The sequence below is a fragment of the Microtus oregoni genome, unplaced genomic scaffold (assembly GCF_018167655.1).
Source record: "Microtus oregoni isolate MIOR12 unplaced genomic scaffold, Mior012 000009F_ref0000495, whole genome shotgun sequence".
In the NCBI taxonomy this organism is placed as follows: domain Eukaryota; kingdom Metazoa; phylum Chordata; class Mammalia; order Rodentia; family Cricetidae; genus Microtus; species Microtus oregoni.
The window spans coordinates 23,893,282-23,913,251 of record NW_024543068.1 but is presented as its reverse complement, the minus strand read 5'-3'; the positions used below and the strand labels follow the sequence as shown (position 1 = coordinate 23,913,251).

Below are 19,970 nucleotides of genomic sequence, written 5' to 3'. Positions count from 1 at the left end.
TCTGCATATAATGGGGTTCTGCGGTAAACTTAACCCTGTTTGACGGTGCAGAAGAGCCATCAACACTTTTGCTGACACTTCTGTACCTTAATGCTAATAAAAAGGCCACAAGGTAAAAAAGGCACATAGGAGTCTATATAAAACATATTTAAATGAATCAAAGCTTCTAAAGAAAGAAGGGCATGATGAGAAGTACCAAAATTCCAGTATGGGGGTTAAAAGTTCCTGTTTCAGTGCTAACATTGACCTTAAGAGACTCTGGATAAAAATCACAAAAAAATAAAACTTGGTGGAGAACAAAGCTGTTCCTGCTATTCCTGCTCAAACAATAAATATAAATTAAACAGTAAGAAAACATTTTTTTTTCAGTTCATAGCGCCTGAAAACTAAGAGAGACATACAAGGTATAAATAAAAATTCATTGTACTTGCTCAAATTCTGCAGATAGAACTGGCATATTTACATTCATACCCAAGTTGTGTCAGAGTTTATGGAGTTTCAAACTTTCTCTGCTACATATAACTATTAGCAGTCACACTTGGAAACACGTAGAGACAAAACCAAGTCTTTCCCCCAAATGCTGAAAATGCTGAATGTGTGTAGGGACACACACATACACACATATATAAGCTACTTAATTTGAAAAATATACCCTTATAATAATCCGGAGTACCGTTATTTCTTAACCATCTCAATGCCCATGGAGGAAAAGTAAACAAAAACCAACCACATTGCTTCTAACAGCCTGTAGCTCTTATTTAAGTGTCTAAGTTAGGTGTACACATTTTAAAGTTAGAAGACTATCACGTTCCATTCCAGCCTTAGACTTATATGGCTGACTAAATGCTTTATGATGGTTTGATAGGCTTCTCCTACTGCCTTGTCGCCATGTATTCCAAAGCCAATATGACGAGAACAGAAAGACTTCTGTAGTTCCACCCCTGTACATTTAACTATGATCTTCATGCAGACCGATCCAAATATATTTGCTCACACAAGTAGAGTGCATTCCTCTAAATGAGTAAAGGTTCCCCATCTTCAGGGCTTCACAGGGAAAAAAAAATCGCTGCTGATGAAGGAGAAAAGGGGTATGTGCGTAGTGAATCAGGCTTATAAGTCTTGCATATCTTCGTCCAGCTGGACGGTTTGGAGCTTGGCCAGCTCTTTCTTGTCCGTTCCCAGCTCTTCACAGACAGTCTCAACCATGCCATCCAGGACATACTTGGATTTGGAGTCCAACATCATTAAGTTGTTTGTTGCTTTGTTCTCAGAATTTTGTAAGAAATTCTCTTTTATGTTAGCTACCGACTGCAGGACCAAGCGATGTTCTCTGACAAAATCCTGGTGGACTGCTGGCGAGGAATGACTTACGGGCTCTTCAGGGGCAGGAACAATTTCCCCCAGGGCAGCCTGAGTCATGGGGACCGACAATAGGTCTTGATTGGTAATAAGGGAACAGTTCTGAAGGGTTGCATAGTTAGTATTGCTGACAGAGGTCACAGTAGATTTGCTTGCCACAGGTGCAGACATTGGCCGGCTCTCAGCAAGGTCAGGGTTTAGCTCAGCGGGATTTAGTAGTGTAGGGGGAGACAGGGAAAAACTGTGAGCTGGGGACACATTAACCAGCGAAGAGGCCAGGGCATGGAGGCCACTCCCAGAGATATCCTCAGAGGACAGGCTTGCGTTTACTTGTGCATTGTGATTGACAGGCATCAGCTGGGAAAAAACCAGGCCTCTTTCTAACCCTTCCTGTTTCACAGCTCCTACAGTCTGGCCTGAATTAGGAACAGTGTAGACCACTGCACTGGGGGCAAGAGGGCTCAGGAAAAGTTTGCCATGCTGGACGGTGGTGGACTCACTTGTAAATGTGCTTCCATCTGAAGTGCTTGAATTTACTGAAATGTTACCTAGGGGAAAAAGTACCAATTGGCATTAATGCAATGAATACAGAAAGGAAAAAACAAACAAACAAACAAACCAGTTACTTCTGTAACACACATGATTCTTCCTCAGGTTATTAAGGTTGCTTATGGAGAGGTGATACTTCAATGTATAGTTGAGTCCAGCTTGGGCACTGTTAGCTGCAGAGTCCCAGGCTCAGAACTCAGGCTAGCGCTCTCTCTCTCTCTCTCTCTCTCTCTCTCTCTCTCTCTCTTCTTTTGCAGTGCTGGAGATTAAACTCAGAGACTTCTATACCCTGAGCAAAAAATTCTGCCAGATTGTCTGTATGTGTTAACTCAACCACGCAATTAACCGTAATAACCCAATGAAAGAAAGAGTAAATGTGGGGCCTGGAAATAGGGTTCAGCACAGTGCAGGCCTTGGCTTCAGTGCTCGGCATCACCAAAAATTAAAACAAATTGAAAATTAAAGCCAACCAATCAAAACAAGCAAGCATGTGGGAGCTGGGGCAGGAAGACTAAATTTGAGCCCAGCTTGAGTTTAAAGGAAAAAAAATAGAAGAAGAAGAAGAAGAAGAAGAAGAAGAAGAAGAAGAAGAAGAAGAATTCTTATCCAAGATCTGGTATTTGTAGAGTTTCTGGCTCTTTACCACCTCTGAATTGGTTGGTAGTGATCAATAGTACTGCCAGTTAGAACAAGAGAATACAGATACACAATGAAATATTTTTGTTAGGCCTGCTCAGTTACTGACATAAGATGTAAATGAGAATATGAAAATACCACATAAAGTTAGTTTCTCTGGAACTTACACGTTCACCATGTCAACCTGCACAGACAAGTCACAGAGTTTCACCAAACCACCAAAAATCCCTGACAGAGCAGTCTCCAGGCAACAGAACCCTCAAGGTCCCCCCACCCTGTTGTGCTTGCCCTCAATTTTCAGTGTTGTAGTGATGGGAAGAATTAATGGCAGCATCATTTTTAAATACAGAAGGACACAAAGGAGTAGAATTAACGCCTCTTTCAATAAAAGGTGCGTGTCTTTTGCGGTTCAAACTATAATGGTCTTTAGAGGCTAGAAACACAAAACAGATGATCAAATGAGAAACTGGGAACAGTACAGACCCCATGTCTCCCTCAAACAAGACCTCCTTTGAGTCTTTACAAAGGGAAACGATGACAATTAAATGACCCAGGTCCCCAGATATTACCAGCAAAGGAAAAGTGAATTTGGGGAGAGTTCTGGGGAAGAATTAGGATGGGTTACTTATCTACCCTGCTCTTGAATTGGAGGTTAATCGCCCTCTTTACAAGTGCAGAAAACAAGCCAATATAAAGTAATTCACTTAACATTGACTTTCTCAATTAACAGAGTAACTGGGATCGTAGTTCTACCTATGCTCCCCAGTGCCATAGGGCCATGTATATGTCTCCTAACAATTTTTAAGCGCCTTATGTAAGCAAAGGAGTGTCTTTACAGGAGAAAAAGAGAGAGAAAACACTGTATTTGAACTCCTTTAAAAAATGTCAACTACTAATTTGTAAGTATTCATCACAGAAAGACTGTTAAGGACAAAACGCTTCTGTGTATCTTTGTGCTGTTCTCTAACATAAATGTGTTTTTCAGGCCATACAAATGAACAGACTGCTTTAATTTTAAACCTCTTGGCTTCACGTGTTTTAAAAGTCATGCAGGCTTCAAAATTGTGAGGGGGAAAAGCCACAGTCAATACTCACTTTGCTTTGGGTGTCGGTGGAACTGTTTGCTAGCAGACATATGTACGAAATTACTTTCTTGGCAGAGTCATAAATAACAGCACACGCAGCATTTCCCTGATAGCTATTCAACACAGTAGACTAATAATACTCTGGACATGGAAAAGACTTGAATGTACATAAGTGAAGGGAAAAACGGATACGCTCCAAGGGATGATTTGGTTTTCTTTTTTTCAGAGTTGAGAATTGAACCCAAAGTTTCACACATAAGACCTGATTTTGTTGCTGTTTTTTTTTTTTTTTTTTTGGTTTTTCGAGACAGGGTTTCTCTGTGGCTTTGGAGCCTGTCCTGGAACTAGCTCTTGTAGACCAGGCTGGTCTCGAACTCACAGAGATCCGCCTGCCTCTGCCTCCTGAGTGCTGGGATTAAAGGCGTGCGCCACCACCGCCCGGCTGTTGCTGTTGTTTTAAGACAGGGTCTCTCTAGAGGTCCTGGCTGCCCTAGAACTCACTAAGTAAACCTAGTAGACCTCGACACAGAGATCTGCCTGCCTCTGCCTCCCAAGTGCTAGGCTTAAAGGAAACATGTACCACCATGCCTGGCTAAATCATGAATTTTTATATAATTAATTAGTTAATTCTTTTTTGAGCCTCTGCCTCCCAAGGGCTGGGATTGCAGGCGTGTGCCACCACTGCCAGGCGCTAAAACCTGATTTTTAAGGAACAGCAGCAGCTGAGTTACAAATTAAACAAGAATTTAAAAATCAGTAAAAAAAACCCTGAACTTAAAAATCCCAGGTACAAAGTATAATTTTACAATGATGCTGAGAGGAACAAAAAAAAATTCTCTTTTTTTGTAAAATGAATAAAGATATATAATCTTCTGCTTTTCCATGTAACTGCCTTTATAGTTTTCTTGGCTATCTAGGAAGACAGGACCATGTTTCTGAACATTTTAAAGAAAGTTTAGTGTAAGTTTGATTTGATTTGGTCTGCTATTTTTTTGGAGACAGACTCTTACTATGCAACCTAGCTTGGTTTGAAACTCACTATGTAGCTCAGGCGGGCCTTGAACCCCCAATCCTCCTTGCCACCATTCCCTATCTTTGCTTTCTTCTTCTTCTTCTTCTTCTTCTTCTTCTTCTTCTTCTTCTTCTTCTTCTTCTCCTCCTCCTCCTCCTCCTCCTCCTCCTCCTCCTCCTCCTCTTCTTCCTCCTCCTTCTTTTAAAATAAAGTTCAAATTCCCAAAATGCTTTACTGCAAAATGTAATATACCACTACTACAAAGAAATGTTGCCTACTGGAATCATCTGGTTAAACTTAAGCTTCCAATTCTCCCAGAGAGTCAAATAGTTGACAGCCCTGTCATTTGATCTTAGCTATTTTAACTGACAAAGCTATCCTTATTCCTAGTAAATATCCCATTTAAAAACTATCGACTGATGGGCATTACAAGGGTGATGGTGCACGCCTTTAATCCCAGAACTTAGAGGCAGAGGCAGGCAGATTTCAAGAGAAATCCTGTCTTGAAAAAGCAAGAAAAAAAAGTAGAAAACAACAGTCCCCCCAAAGCTAGCTGTTACTTCCTAACACTCTTATATGACAGCACTTTTCTTGATTACAGACCAAAAACATTATTGTATTTCCCCTCTGCCAACAAATATATTCACATTTCCTGTGCAACTTCGCTGTCTTTAAAATGCTACAAACTGCTTGGAAATTTTTGTAAAGAAAGAAAATGGGTGAGTCATAAATTATTGTAAAACCAAGCATTAGTCTTTTGTCCCTATGTTGGATAGTGACTGGAGTTCACTCTTTATATAATCTAGGGCAATGAACATCCAAGGAGTTTGTCACAGGTCCATGGTAGCTTACTTAAAGAAAGATAAATATATGGGATGAAACATCTAGCCATTTTTCTTTAATGCCTCCAATAAGTTGAAGTAGACTACAGTTATAGTAGCAAGAGTTGTATAAAAATTGACCATGCTTCAGAAGGTTAAGCTTTGGTAAAAATCTGGGCTGTCGGCTTTGCTTATAGGAAGGTAAACATGATCACCACCTTCCACTCCTAAGAGCTGGAAACTGTAACTTCCAATGCCCAAGTCTAACTGTTCCTCTTCCTATATCGAGAAAAAGGATGAGTGATGTAGGTTTTATTCATGTTCCTGAAGAACTAATGCTCCAGCCTCAGACTTATTTCCTTTCTCTTGACAGACTTCGGTTAGTAAAGCCACAAATACGCAATGACACAGTTGTTTTCATAAACATAAACCCACAAAGCTGAGAAATGAACATATATCTAGGGCAACAGAAAATCACATATTCTTCTAAATTCCTTTCAGGTCTTTTGAGGTTTTAGTTTTAATTATAGGGAGAACACAAGGCAAACAAGAACAGATTCTGTCTTTCAGTTTATTCTTTTAAAACATTTTCTGGTCAAATAAATAACTGCTTGACTAATTTCATGTTCCTAGCAATTTTATTAATTTTTAATTTTAAAATGTCAAGTACTGGGTTAGTTCATAAGCACTGATTGACTTATCATATTCCTGTAATTGTACAGTTGGCAAGATCTGCTATAAACTGTACTTTTCCATTCTGCTTGGGGAAATTAAACTCCATCCTCAGGATGTGAGAAAAATCAGGAAAGCTGAATAGTAGTTAGGCACTGGGAATCACATCAAGGCTATTCTGTAACCGAGTAAACCAATGAAGTATCTGAAAAAGAACACCAATCTATACCTTTCACTAAATGTGTCATTTACAGCAGCTGACCAACACATGACCTGGTGTATTACGGTACCAAATGAGGCTTTTACCTTGTGAAGCTGCTACCGAGACAGGAGGCAGCTGCAGCGGAGAGAATCCAAGGCTCCCGTTAAGGAACTGGCCGTTTGCTCCAGAATTGGGGATCTGGACAATGCCGTACTGGTTTATTTGCACGGGTGTAGTAAACGTCACCACAGAGCCCCCATCCTGGGAGGCCACTGTCTGGACGCCTTCTCTTTTCACCTCAGTGCAGGGTATCAGCCCTGGGAATGACACGGGGGCGCTAGGGCTGTAGGAACTGGAGGCGGCCGAGTTCACAGCAGAACTCTGGAGGACTTTGAATTCCTTCACATCCTGGGAGGTGGATCCCAGGATGTCTGTCATGGCTACGCCATTGCTCACAATGTTTGAAGACATTTTTGGTGGGTTCAGTGATACTGTCTGTGTATTTCCCACATTCAGCCCATTAAGGATAACTCCATTGTGTCCCTGAATAAAAGAGTTGCCATTAAGGAAGACAGGTGAAGTACTTGCAGGTACCAAGCTTCCATTCAACAAAACTCCAGAGGAGCTTAGTGATATCTTAGCATTTCCAATTTGTTGCATGTATACTGGCTCCATGTGGCTGGAAAGGCTGAGGTTGGGGACGGCGTCAGATGCACCCGAAAGTGGGTGAGGAGACAAATCCTCGTGTCCCTTGCTGGATTCGTCTTCAGTGCTGGGGTTGCCATCTGATTCACTGTTCAGGGAGAGAGGACATTTTGAAGGTCAAGGGGATGACAATCTGTATAGTTTGTAAAATGTCCTTCCAAACCATCCAAGGTGGTGTTTAAGCAAAGCAGAACCGTTGACCTGCCTGGCCCTGCTGAAATCAGAAGTTGTGAGCAAATTCTGCCCGACCAGACAACGGGAAGATGAATTCAGATCCGAACAATTTTTTTATAATAAATTCAGAGAAAGACCAGAGGGTTGGATAATGCAAAATTCAACTAAAATAACTTTTTACTGCGTTCTCATTCTTACAGAATCCATTGCTGCTCCAACTCTTAAAGTCACAGAAACAACTCATTAAAGGATGTATTTCCCCTGCTTAGGAGAGCCAGCCCCTTTCTAAACCCCTTCAGATTGCTATCGTTTTGAAGGCAGATGGAATTGCCAAAGGAGCAGGAGGTGTGAGGTGTCCAGTTTTATTTGCCATCTAGTTAATAAGACACCATTCTCTCACCTGCTCCCAAACTTCTACTCCACCAGACTGATATTCTCATTCAATAAAGTGGTTGCCCTTGTAGGAAAGGCATTTGCAACCTAAGACATGCACAGTTGCCTCTGAATCCAAAGGAAGCCATAGGGACCTATTTAACACACACCATCCAGTGCCCTGGTGAGGTGGGAGGGGAAAAGTGAGCATCAATCAGAGGTCTTGTTAACTCTCAGACGCCTCCCCAGACTATTCAGTCTTTCTACTGCAGAATCCTGGGCTTAAGGGAAATACCAAGTTCAGGTCAGGGAGGACGGTGGGAGTTTTCCTCATTTGGTTTGAGTCTGGGCAGGGCCCAACAGAAGCAGTTTGGAAGCGTGGTGGGACTTGGTCCAGCAGAAGATCCAACATCCCAGTGTGATCGGTTCCCTTTCAAGCTGAGGGGAGGGGATTACCCGGGCTTTGGGACCAGGAGCTCAGAAAGCACTTTGATTTATGAGCTGAGGCTGAGCAGCCTTCGCCATTGGTGAGGGTGACTCACCAGGGGTGCGGGTGGGAGGTAGATCCCGGAGAGGGGCCTATACCAGGCAATAGGGCTGGGGTTGAGGGTGTGAAGTTAATGGGGAAGAGGGTAAAGTCAGCAGAGCATGGCTCAGGGGATGTGTGTGTGTGTGTGTGTGTGTGTGTGTGTGTGTGTGACCATGTCCTGGGAACTGGGCCGGCTCCATAGCAAAAGTTACAGGACAGCTGGCCTGCATGTGGCAGGGGCTTCTTATCCAGTGCCCTGGCCTAGCAGATTTCCGTTGGTGTGGCTGAAGAGCACTCCAGGGCAGACAGCGTCGCCTAACCAGTGCTCCTTCCATGGGTCACCCCCTCTCTCAAGACCGAGGAAGGATGCTCACAGGTCGCCGGGCATGTTTTGTTTATGGTTACTGGGAGCCAGAACTAGGACTGCACAGTGCGTCTCTCTCCTGCCTGGGGCCAGCTGTGGGCCTCCGGGCTCCACCCGGGCTCAGGAGCAAAGCAGCGAGAGCGGGCTGATGCCGGTTCTGGAATGCTCAGGGTGATCTCAGGGTGATCACCTTTACCTGGCCCAGGCGGGCTGGCTCCCCGGATCCCTGGTTCCTTCCCACATTAGAACGTGTGAACTGCGTTTGGATTCTTTTCTCTCCAATATCCTCAGGGCGAGAGACACTATCCTGACTTTACCCGCCCAACAATACACACACGCACAGAAACACACAAATACGCATACACACCCCACCCACGGGGCTGACTTGAGAGAACACACAAAAGCGGTGTGTGTGGGGGAAAAGCATTTTCTACTAAAGAACGGGGAGAAAACACAATAAAGTTCAAACCAGATTGGGGGGGCTAAAGGAGGACTGGGTGGATAGTTCCCCCACTTCTTTCCTGCTGTCCACCTTTATGTCAGATTGTCGCCTATCCCCCCCAACTGCCCCATCAAGAGAGAATCTTGCTGTGTTAGGGGGCTCAAGAAACTGCCCTTCAGGCCTGCCACCTCTGAAGCTCTGTAACCCGATCCGAACTTGTTCAGAATCAGGTTTCAAAACACCGCAGGGACGAGCTACACGGGCACCCCACGCTGCCCCAGGCGCGATGGGAACCGCGTCGGGCAGGGTGAATGATTAACTCTGTCATATTAAAGCCTCGACGTCCCCAGACCCCATCTGGGCCACTAGTCTCCACTAACGCTCCTATTCCTTCCAGAGCGGCCCTGGTGACCTCCAGGGCGAGCCAGGGACTCAGACGAATCTTGAGTATCCGGGAGCGTGTGCGCACTCCAGGCTCCAAGTGAGCCAAAGACCCTGGCCGGCTCCGGCAGCCCCTGAGGGCCCGAAGCCGCGGTGAGAGCAGTTTTGCCGGCGAGCACACACGCTCACTAAGAGAACCAAGGAGAGAGTGGCAACTTCAAAGGCAGCAGGATGGGGGTGGGAAGCCGGGCAGCAGTGGCCAGCCGAGGTGGGGGCGGGGACTGAGACCTAGGCGGGCGACCAGAAACTTCTGGGGGCAGGAGGGGGAGGGTTAGGAGGGAGGATCCCCCCGCTCGTTGCCACCGTCGTTCCCCCCCTCCCGGTAGGGAAGCGAGGTGGGGGGCGGGGAGAGGTGGGCAGACGGACCGGGCTGGTGGGGAAGGTAAGCGCCATGTTTGCGAGCGCTTTGGAGGAAAAGAAAGCTGGGAAGGGGTGGGGGTGGGGGGGAGGAAGGGGGTGGAGGAGGAAAGTTGGCGCTCACCTTTTGGACTGGGTCTCGGAGGGATTCCGGTCGCGCTGCCGCCGGTTCTTGAACCAGTTGCTGACCTGGGTGAGGGAGAGGCCGGTGATCTTGGCTAGGTGCCGCTTCTCGGCTGGCGAGGGGTAGCGATTCTGCTTGTAGAGCTCCTTGAGCGCGTTGCGCGACTTCTCCTTGAAACAATACACCGTCTCCTCGCCGTCCCAGATGGTGCGGGGCAAGGGGAATTTCCTGCGCAGCCGGTATTTGTCCACGGCGCCCAGCGGCCGGCCGCGCGCTCGCTCGGCCTCGGTGTAGCGCGCCTTGTACCAGAGCTGCTGCAGCAGCGGATGGTTGGCCGACTCGAAGCTGTGGCTCTCGAGGATGCTGTACAACTCAGGGTAGATGCCCTGGTGGAAGGCCACGAGCGCTCGCGCCTTCAGAAGGCTCTCGTTGCCACGTAGCAGGTCGCTCTGGGGCAGGGACCACAGGAACCGGGCCAGGCGGTCCAGGTTGCCCCCCTGCTGCAACGCCTCGCACACGCAGGCGACATGGTCCGGCGAGAAGGCCAGCGGGGGCTGCGCGGCGGCTGTGTGCTGGTGCCTGCCCAGAAGTTCCGAGTGGAGTTGTACCTGATCTGCCGCTCCGGCCGCCGCTGTCCCTTCCTCCCGGCTTACCCTGGAGGCAGCCGCGGCGTCCCCCGGCTCCAGAGGGAAAGGGGCTGGATCCGGGGGGCTCAGCCCAGCCGCCGCGCCCCCCGCCACTTCTCGGTGCGCCTCCTGTCCTTCCGAGGCGCTTTCCATCCCATTCTCCTGCTTGATATCCGCCGCACTTGCAATCTGCCCGGTGGGGGAGGAAGAGGACATTTTTTTGTTGTTTATTTTCCTCCCTCCCTCACTCCCTCGCACTCTTTTCCTCTTTCTTTCCCCCTCTCTTACTCCTCCTTCTTCGTCTCCCTCCCCCCTCCCCCCTCCGGAAAGCCCACTCCCTCCCTCCCGGTTTCGGCTGGATCTGGCCGATCAGGTTTCCCCCAGGCCACGCAGTCACCATTAAGATAGCTGCTAGAGCAAAGTAGTGTAAACGGATAGCTGCTTTCTGCTGTTCCCCCAACGTGACTCCTCCGGTTGCTGCATACTATATGGCACTGGCCGCCGGGCTGGCCCGGCCGCGCCACCCCATTGGCTATTTCGCATTCAGAGGGAGGAGGAGACAGTGTTTCTATCCCTGTCGATCACCCGCCTCCCACTCCACCCCTTGCCTTTCCCTCTCTCCCTGACCCCCAGGCACCTATACCTGCCGGAAAACACCGACATTCTTTTCTGGCCCTGCTTTTGAATGGGCAGTCACCTAGTGTCGCCTGAAAACTGGACAGCTCTTTCAAAGAAAGACCCTCTGACTCCTAAAGGAATATTAATCGTGTGCCCTTACTGTCTGGACAGCTAAATTTTTAACAAAGAGACCACCCTCAGGATGCAGATGACAAAACTTCAGAGACTAATTCCGAAAGTTTCCCAGCAGCTCACACCTCTCCTCCCCTACTTTGGGATGTCTTTATTAAGGATGTGTATTCAAAAGTGTCAAGAACACTACCAAGGAATGTTCTCAGAGTGAAGCATTGATAGTAATAAAAATTCCGGAGGGGGAGAACTGTTCCAAAACCTTGAAATAAGCAGTGTGTGTAGCTCACTGAGATCACAAAAGCAAGAAACATTAAAATAAAGAAAGAAAGGAAGGAAGAAAGAAAGAAAGGAAGGAAGAGAAAAAAGAAAGAAAAAAGAAAAAGAAAAAAAAGATGTTACCAGAAGGTCTGGAAACCCTAACTGAGATGAACCTGATACAAATAAACATAAAGAAAACGAAACTGGAAGTTTATCCTGGTTGAGTAGTGTAAAAGAGAACTAAGCTTTAAGTTATAATGTCTTCAAACACTAGTAGAAACACTTCAAATATGTGCACCAGTAGGTCTTCCCTCAACCAATGTGGTGCTAGGATGGATAAGTAGTTTCTCATTGGAGGTGACAGATCTGGGAAGAACACAGGCATTTTGGAGGTCAGTACAGGATCAACAGCCCTTGCCATACACAGACAAATGGAAGACTGGTCTCAGGGTTTGAGGCTGAAGTATGGGGTGGAGTGTGTCTTTCCTTCAGGGTTTTCATGAGATCTTAACTCAGGAAGGGACGAGCCTGTCTCTATCTCTGTGGCTACTGTGGGTCATTTGGATTTGCCTGTGACTACTGCTTCTCAAATGCCTTCCCCCTAACCTCTACTTCAGGCTGGCCTTGTATCGTTTCTGCTTCCCAGTTGGTCATAACTACCTGCTTCAGCATATTGTAAGGCAGCTGTTTGGGTCACCTGCTGTCATATCAGTTTGGTAAGGTTTTCATTTTTGCTATCAGGCTGAATTTTATTGTTGGTCAGCCAAGATATTTGATATAGAACCCAATTTTTCTCCTTAAGTATTTATTGTGTGTATGTATGTATGTATGTATGTATGCTGTCTGTGCATGCACATGCTAGCCATGACACATGAGTGGAGGTCAGAGGACAAATTTTGGGAGTTGGTGCTCTGATTTTCTTCTTCCACCTTATGGATTCTGGGGTCTGAACTCAGGTGGTTAGGCATTGGCAAGCACCTTTACCATTTCAGCCGTCTCACCAGCTTTCTCTCTCTCTCTTTCTTTCTCTCTCCCTTCCTTTCTTTCATCTTTCTTTCTTTCTTTCTCTTTCTCTCTTTCTTTCAGAACCACTATTCTAATGTGACGAAAGCAGAATTGACATCTTTGGTAGATAACTCTCATGTTCAGGATAATATCTGGGTTTCAAAACTTTTTTTTTTAAAAAAACAAACTTTCTTGCACTTATATATACTTTTTATTTTGGAATAATTTTGATTTACTGCGAAGTCACAAAAATAGTAAAGAAAGCATTCCTACTTAGCCTTCACATACTTGCCCTTAATACTGACACCTTCTAGGGATACATTTGTGTGAGAAACTAACATAAATGAATTTTAGATTTCATTATTTGGAGTTCATTTATCTTACTAGTACTTTCTGTTTTGCAGCCCAATCTCGGTAGCCGTATTGCACTTGGGTTTTTGATTTTTAAAAGGATTCTTATCAGAGCAAAATAGCCAAGAAACAGTGTGGTTTTGTGGAAAAGATACATATTTAAGGTTCAGCTAGCTAGACTTGGGTTTAGTACTGGCTCTGCCATTTATTTCAGTATGAAAAAGGAGAGAAGGTTATGGTAATTATCAAGTAAGTCGTTTCAAAAAGAACTTGATACATAATTAATCTGCTGTAAACAATTGCTATCTTCCTACTGTTTCTTTGGCCATCTTATGATCTTAGGAGTTAGCTTTAGAATTATTACCTATCAAATATAGTGTACTACTTAGGAAAGAACATATTTGGCTTTTGTATGTCTTCTGTATATTGTCTGTAGTATGACTAGGTTATACATATGCACCGGTGGCCTTGTCAGGTCTTCAATAGTGTATCTCTGGGAACCATGGACTTTGGGACCTGAATGATTCCATTTCTAGAAGATATAATGAGCCCTGCTGCAGAATTCTGCTTTATACATCAGTTAGAGGAGAAGGTGCTTCTAAAACCAGGAATTGCAGTCTTTAGGTTTCTTGAGCAGGTTGATCTTCAGAGCATATCTTGCTATAATTCCCCGGGTAGGTTCAAACATGACCAGTAACATAGGAATGGAACACTAGGTCTTGTGTTGAGTTTATCTTGGAGCACTGGTTGCACCAACCGGTTTTTGAAATTGTTCTATTCCATCCCTCTACCATGTTAGGAACACTGAGTCTGTCATGTTGGCATACGATGACATGCTGTGTTGCTTCTTGGTAAGCTCTTCCTGTTTCAGAGAGCAAATGTAGGTGGACTTAGAAAGTCACCCCCTCCATTGCTACTTAATGAAGGTGGTTGATATGTAGTGAGCATTTCTGATGGATTATTCTTTTATCAATTATTTTCTGAGTCCTGCCTGAGCATAAGGCATCACATTAGGAACTAAAGAAGGATGAACCTATTGAGTAGGATGCTGAATTCTTGTGGGAAAGATAAAACATATTTATAAATTAATGCAATCTAGAATGTTGCAGGGGTGGTCTACTTGTTTGTCCCTTCTGCCTGGCGAGCTTAGCCCTGAAATAACCACACAGAAACTGTATTAATTAAAACACTGCTTGGCCCATTTGCTCTAGCCTCTTATTGGCTAACTCTCACATCTTATTTAACCCATTTCTATTACTCTGTGTATTGCCATGTGGCAGTGGCTTACCAGGAAAGATTCAGCATGTCTGACTCTGGCAGCTCCATGGTGGTTCTCTCTGACTCTACTTTCTCTCTCCCAGCATTCAGTTTAATTTCCCCCACCTACCTAAGTCCTGCCCTATCAAGGACACAAAGCAGTTTCTTTATTAACCAATGAAAGCAACACAAAGACAGAAGGACCTCCTACACCACTAGGATAAAAACAAGAATGGACTTTTAGCTGAGTCTTTGAAGGATGAGAAGTTTGAGAGGGTAGTGCTTCATTAGAGTCAAAGGGAGCAGAATGGGAAATGCATGGAGCCATGATCGTTTGAGATGTTTCTGAAATACTAAGTAGTTAAATATGGAGTAGAGGTTTTATATAAATGGGTAGTTGTAGAATAGTTAGAAGACAGGACATTGATCCAAGATAGGAGGATTGATCCAAAGTTGTAGGCCAGCTTTGGTCACCTAGCAAGATCTGGCCACAAAACAAAACAAAAAGGATACCCACCTTTGAAATGCTCAGTTTGCTGTCATGTGTGTAGTTGTCATGTGTCCTATCATGGCCACTGTCAGTTGGTCTAGAATGAATACTTTCCCAAATCAAAATCCTATCTTAAGGGTTTTCTATTTGTGCTAGAAAAATTAAGATTTGTGTTCGGAGACTTGGACAAATGCTTACAAGTTCTTGGTGATCAAGTTATTTGCCTTTGTAGTATATTGATCAACAGAAGGTAAGGCAGAGTGTAATTTAGTGAGTCACATGGGTTACAGTGTAAAGAAGAAATACAGACATGAAATGATGGATTGCAAGACGTCTCCTGGGCATATAGGAATACTCCTTCCTTTTTGTGATGGTATAGATTTCTCCAGAAGCCCAAAACTCATTGAGCTGGCTTAAGTAAATGGATGAGTTTACTGAATTATGATTCTGGGTTAGTTACTTTTTTCAATGAGTCTATAAGATATCTGACACAAACAACTTAAGTGGGGGGGGGGGTGGACAGTTTTAGAGGGTTCAGTCCATGTTCAATTGGCTCTATGTTTCTGGGTCTGGAACGCGACAGTCCATCATGACCACAGGAGCATGTGGCAAAGGTTGTCCTCATCATGATGAAGGGGAAGCAGAAAGAAAGAAAATCTCAGGGGACTAAGTATAACCTTCAAAATATGCCCTCAGTGACATATTTCCTTCAACCTGGCTTCGCCAAATAAAGTTTCCAGAACCTCTCAATATAGTGCTGCCAGCTGGGCACTAAACACTGATCACTTGAGCTAGTAGAGCATGTTTTATAGTCAAACCCTAAAAGAAACCGAACAATGTGAAGGTCAGGAATGGAGCTGGAAAGACTAAGATCTGCCGTTCTATTCTCTAGTTTCCAAAGGAGCTTTCTTCAGGAGGGAAGTTTCATGGCTCCCTATAGTCCCAGTTAATTCTTTGAGTATCATCAAAGAGACTGTTACTTTTCCTTACTGCCTGTTTGAAAAACTCCAGAGCGGATTAGTTCAGTGTTTTAGGCCAACTTTTAGGTTTAAGGACCTGCATCCTACTGGACAGGCTCTGTAGGAGCATTTAAGCCACTCCAAAGGAACTGTTTTCCATAAGAATTGGGGAGAGATGTTATCTCTAACAAAGGGACCAGACAGCCAAGCTCTCCCCCCCCCACCCCCCACCTCCTGAAAAGGAAAGCCTGATGAGCATCTATATAGCCCTGGGGCAAGGAAGAAAGTCTGCATTTAAGAAAACAGTGCCTAGGGAGGTAGACTGCTTCCAAACTTGGACCGGCAGATTTGGCAAGAGCAGCCTTGTACTTAATTGGTTCAGATAGCTTGTCTTCAGAGAGACAGGAAGCTTGACAGATTGTTGCTGTTGTTGTTGTTTTCCCCAACATAGATTGAGCTTCCACTTGAAAGGGAAGTCCGATGATGTCTGATGTCAATACTTTTCTCCTCAAAGCTTTCTTGCTGTCCTGTGTGACTGAGCCCTCTCTGTCAGTGATGATGGTGTTCATTTCACACCTTCTGTTTTGTACAAGGCAGTGTTTTGAGTCCATCATGTAAGCCCAAGCGATGGTACAATTTCATCATTATAACACACCCGAGAAGGAAACTGAGGTAAGGGCCTAAAAAAATTAGGCTCATAAGAGAAGCTCAGGTCATGCTTCTCTTATGAGTTACACTGCTTCTTTTTGATGTTACTGGTAATATATTATTACTGTGAATGAGAATCAACAGGTATAGTGTTAATCATTTTAAATGAAATATCTCATTCAGTCTGTACAAGTGTTATCTTAAATTTATTATTGGGAAAATCAATGCTTGAATTATCATGTAACTAGCAAGTAAGTAAGCCATTATTTCTACCCAGTTTTCTTAGTGCTGTGGCTCCTATCTATAAACAGCATTTTCCGCTGCCTGTATCTCTAGGAGCGCAGTATCTGACAGAGTTCCAAGTCAGCTGTTGTCTCTGGGCTTCTCTGTTAGCTGTTGCCTACATGGCAAATGGAAACGTTTCTAGCAGTTTCCTTCTACACGTTTTAGTGTTTGCTTTCCCTTGATCTTAAGGTTTGAAGGGAAAGAAGAGCAATTCACTTTACAGTGCGGTTAGAAGTTCTCTTTTTTCAAAGACTTTTCTGGTGCTAATAAGCAATCGTGCCCTCTGAGTGGATGGCATCTTAGCATAGTATCGACTAAACTGTCTGTCTTTCCTGGCTCAGGGACCACACTAATGCACCAGAAGCTTCCTGCTCTTTTAAAATGCAAAGACCCTAAAGTTACCTTTACTTTTGGGAGAGTTGCATTTTGGCGATAGGTTTACTGTGTCTCTTTTCAAAACAGAAGTGCAGGATGACAGACCTCCAGACCAGCATGGCTTTTCATGTTTCTTACTTTAGAAAACTTGGATTTGATTAACTTTTATTAGTGAACAGTATTACGATCAAGGAGAGAATATAGTTTACAAAGTGAGCCCCTGATGTTTATACACTGATGTCAAGTCCTGAGCCATCAGAACCTGCTTCCTTTGGAATGTGATATGTAGCCCTTTGTCATGTTTCCCTGTCCATAACATATGGAAACCCTAATTCTCTCTTCAACCTATGGATGACTTCTATGTTCAGTTTTTAAAAGGAAGTGGGACTGTTTCTTCTATGTTTTTATTGAGAGGAGAGAATTCTGTAGAGAGGTAAAATGCTGAGGTTGGACACAGCTGATATTCAAGTAATGTGCTAATTTGAAAAACCTTGTCTGAGACAAGTATAGTGCTTACTGAATACTGAGACAGGAGGACTTCCATGAGTTAGAGGTTAGCCTCTAACTGTGGAGTACACAGTATATTCCAGGCCAGCGTGAGAGCCTGTCTCAAAAACAAAAACCAAACCAAAAAAAAAAAAAAAAAAAGTGGGCAAGCAGTCCCACCCTTAACTGAGGAAAGATTGGCATTTGATAACATTTGGGAAAGGAAGAGTCAGTTTTCTTTGATGGAGGATCATTGGTATACTTCATGGTAGGCCCCAAATCTAAGAGTAGTTGACCAATACAAACTGTCCTGGAAAGGGGGGGGGGGCATAAAGAGAGAGACAATGGGGGGGGGAGGGAGGGAGGAAAAGAGGAAAGGAAGAGGGTTGGAGGGAGGGAGAGGAAGAGAGCATGAAATTGAGTGGGTAGGAAGGGAGTGGTAAGGGTGGACCTAGGAGTTGGGGGAGAGGGTTGAATATGATCAAAATTGTGTGAAATTCTCAAATAAGTAATAAAAAGAATATTAAAACAAAACAAAACAGGGCTGGTGAGATGGCATACCAAGTAAAGAAAGGCACTCGTCACCAACCCTAACAACCTGAGTTCAATCTACAGGACCCATAAGGTAGAAGTAGAGAAACAGCTCCTGTTAGTTGTCCCCTGACTACCATATACATGCTGTGGCACATTAACACACACACGCACATACACACACACAAACTTTTAATAAAAAAAACTTTAAAAAACCCACAACTCATACAAGCAAGCAAACAAACAGAACCACAAAACATTGTCTACAAGTTCACTTCAAACAGAATTTCGGTTCGATGGAGGTAATTACAAAAGATGTATGGCCTCTTTCCTTTTGCAGCCATTGCTGCATCACAGCTGCCAAAACGAAGTTCAATCCGTCTGTGACGTCTGACCAAAGCAAGAACCACAAATGGCATTTCAATGTACTTTCTCACATTCAGAGAAAAATCAAGGCTTCACCTCTTTTCAAAGAGCCGAGGCAGAAGTACCATGTTCCACCTATTCCCATTCAAAAGGATGATGAAGTTCAGGTTGTCTGAGGGCACTACAAAGGCCAGCAGATTGTCAAAGTGGTCCAAGTGTACAGGAAGAATGTCATCTACATTGAACGAGTGCAACGAGAAGGCTAATGGCACCACTGTCCATGTGGGCATCCACCCCAGCAAGGTCATTATCACCAGGCTAAAGCTGGACAAAGACCACAAAAAGATCCTGCAAAGGAAAGCCAGGTCTTGATAAGGAAGAAATGAGAAGGGCAAATACAAGGAAAACCCAACTGAGAAAATGCAGGAGTAGGGGCGTCTCACACACAGCTTTCATTAAAGACTGCTTAAGTTAAAAAAAAAAAAAGCTTGGCTTTTAAAATGTCCACATTTCACTGTTATTTGATGGTCATTTATTAATTCATTTTGTCTTCATTCATTAAATATCAATAGAGTTGTGCCTCAGAGATGAATAAGATGTGTCCCTTACAGTAAGTGTAGTTCATTGTCCAGTAGAGCTTTAAGTCTTCCTGTGATGCAGTGACTGAGACTTACTATTCCCAAAAAGAGAGTCAGGCTCTCAGATTTTGGGATTGTTGAAATAAAGTTATGTGAATTATTTCTTTTCCCGTCCTCCCTTCTTCCCTCCCTCCCTTCCTTCTCATTTCTTTCTTTTCTTTCTTTCTTTCTTTTTTTTTTTTTTTTTGGCAGAGTTTCTCTGTGTAACCTTGGCTGTCCTGGAGCTCACTCTGTAGACCAGGCTGGCCTCCAACTCAGAGAGCCACCTGCCTCTGTCTTTCCAGTTCTGGGATTAAAAGTGTGTGTTACCACTACCCAGCTCGAATTGTTTTTTATAAAATAATCTTTTATTCAATATTTTTGGAAAACAAAGGTAGTCTTTTGTTGGGGTAAGATATATGAGAGCCAGGTGCCTGGCAGTTCATTGTGCCTGGCAATCTTGAGGGGAAGGTCTCTGTGCAGAACAGGTGCAAGATATTATTTATACAAGTATTCTGACATTTAGTAAGAATTTGCATTAGGGGTGCAAAGAATAGTGTTTAGATAGCTTTCATGAACTTAAACAATTATTTTGCCTTATTTGTTTGGTTTTATTTTTTGGAGACACGGTCTCCCTATGTAGCACAGGCTGTAAGGAATTCACTATGTAGCCTAGAGTGGGCTCCAACTCAAGGCAATTCCCCGCTTCAGCCTCAAAAGTGCTTGTATTATAGGTGTGAGCCACCACACTTAGCATTTTTCTAGCCTTGATATATGTGAGTCAAATTATGTTTCGATTACACAAGTATAAAGACGTATACAGCACAGACTATCCAATTTCCTGAAAGAAAAAAACTAGTCTGTACACCAGCCTAAATCTTCGAAATCATGTGGCCATTTTCAAACCACACGAGAATTTAACTTTCTAATATGAGGTTTCCTTGTAAAGTGTCATTAGGCAAGGGGTGTATAATTTCAAAGCATCCCTTCTCCCATCCCCAATATACTGAGCTGCCTCACCTAAGGTTATGATGGAACTGTAGCGCCGGGATCTGAGAACTCACTCCCGGAACGTTTGTGTCGCGGCGCCTGGCTTCCAGCCGGTGCTCTTTCACGAAGGAC

At 44.1% G+C, this 19,970-nt stretch overlaps 1 protein-coding gene across 1 annotated transcript; it reads right to left on the bottom strand.

The window, feature by feature from the left end:
• Window positions 1-1,110: 1,110 nt before the first annotated feature.
• On the bottom strand, window positions 1,111-10,693 carry Six4 (SIX homeobox 4). The gene is made up of 3 exons (XM_041658709.1): window positions 9,845-10,693; window positions 6,441-7,129; window positions 1,111-1,907 (listed from the first exon to the last, which is right to left on the bottom strand). Exons 1-3 carry the CDS (start codon window positions 10,684-10,686, stop codon window positions 1,111-1,113), a joined length of 2,328 nt encoding a protein of 775 aa, XP_041514643.1. The 5' UTR covers window positions 10,687-10,693.
• Window positions 10,694-19,970: the final 9,277 nt, after the last annotated feature.

Coding starts and splice junctions, on each gene's coding strand:
- Six4 (XM_041658709.1), bottom strand. CDS start 10,686: ATGTCCTCTTCCTCCCCCACCGGGCAGATTGCAAGTGCGGCGGATATC. Junction 7,130..9,844: donor TCCGAGACCCAGTCCAAAAG/GTGAGCGCCAAC, acceptor CTCCCTGAACAG/TGAATCAGATGGCAACCCCA. Junction 1,908..6,440: donor CTCGGTAGCAGCTTCACAAG/GTAAAAGCCTCA, acceptor TTTTTCCCCTAG/GTAACATTTCAGTAAATTCA.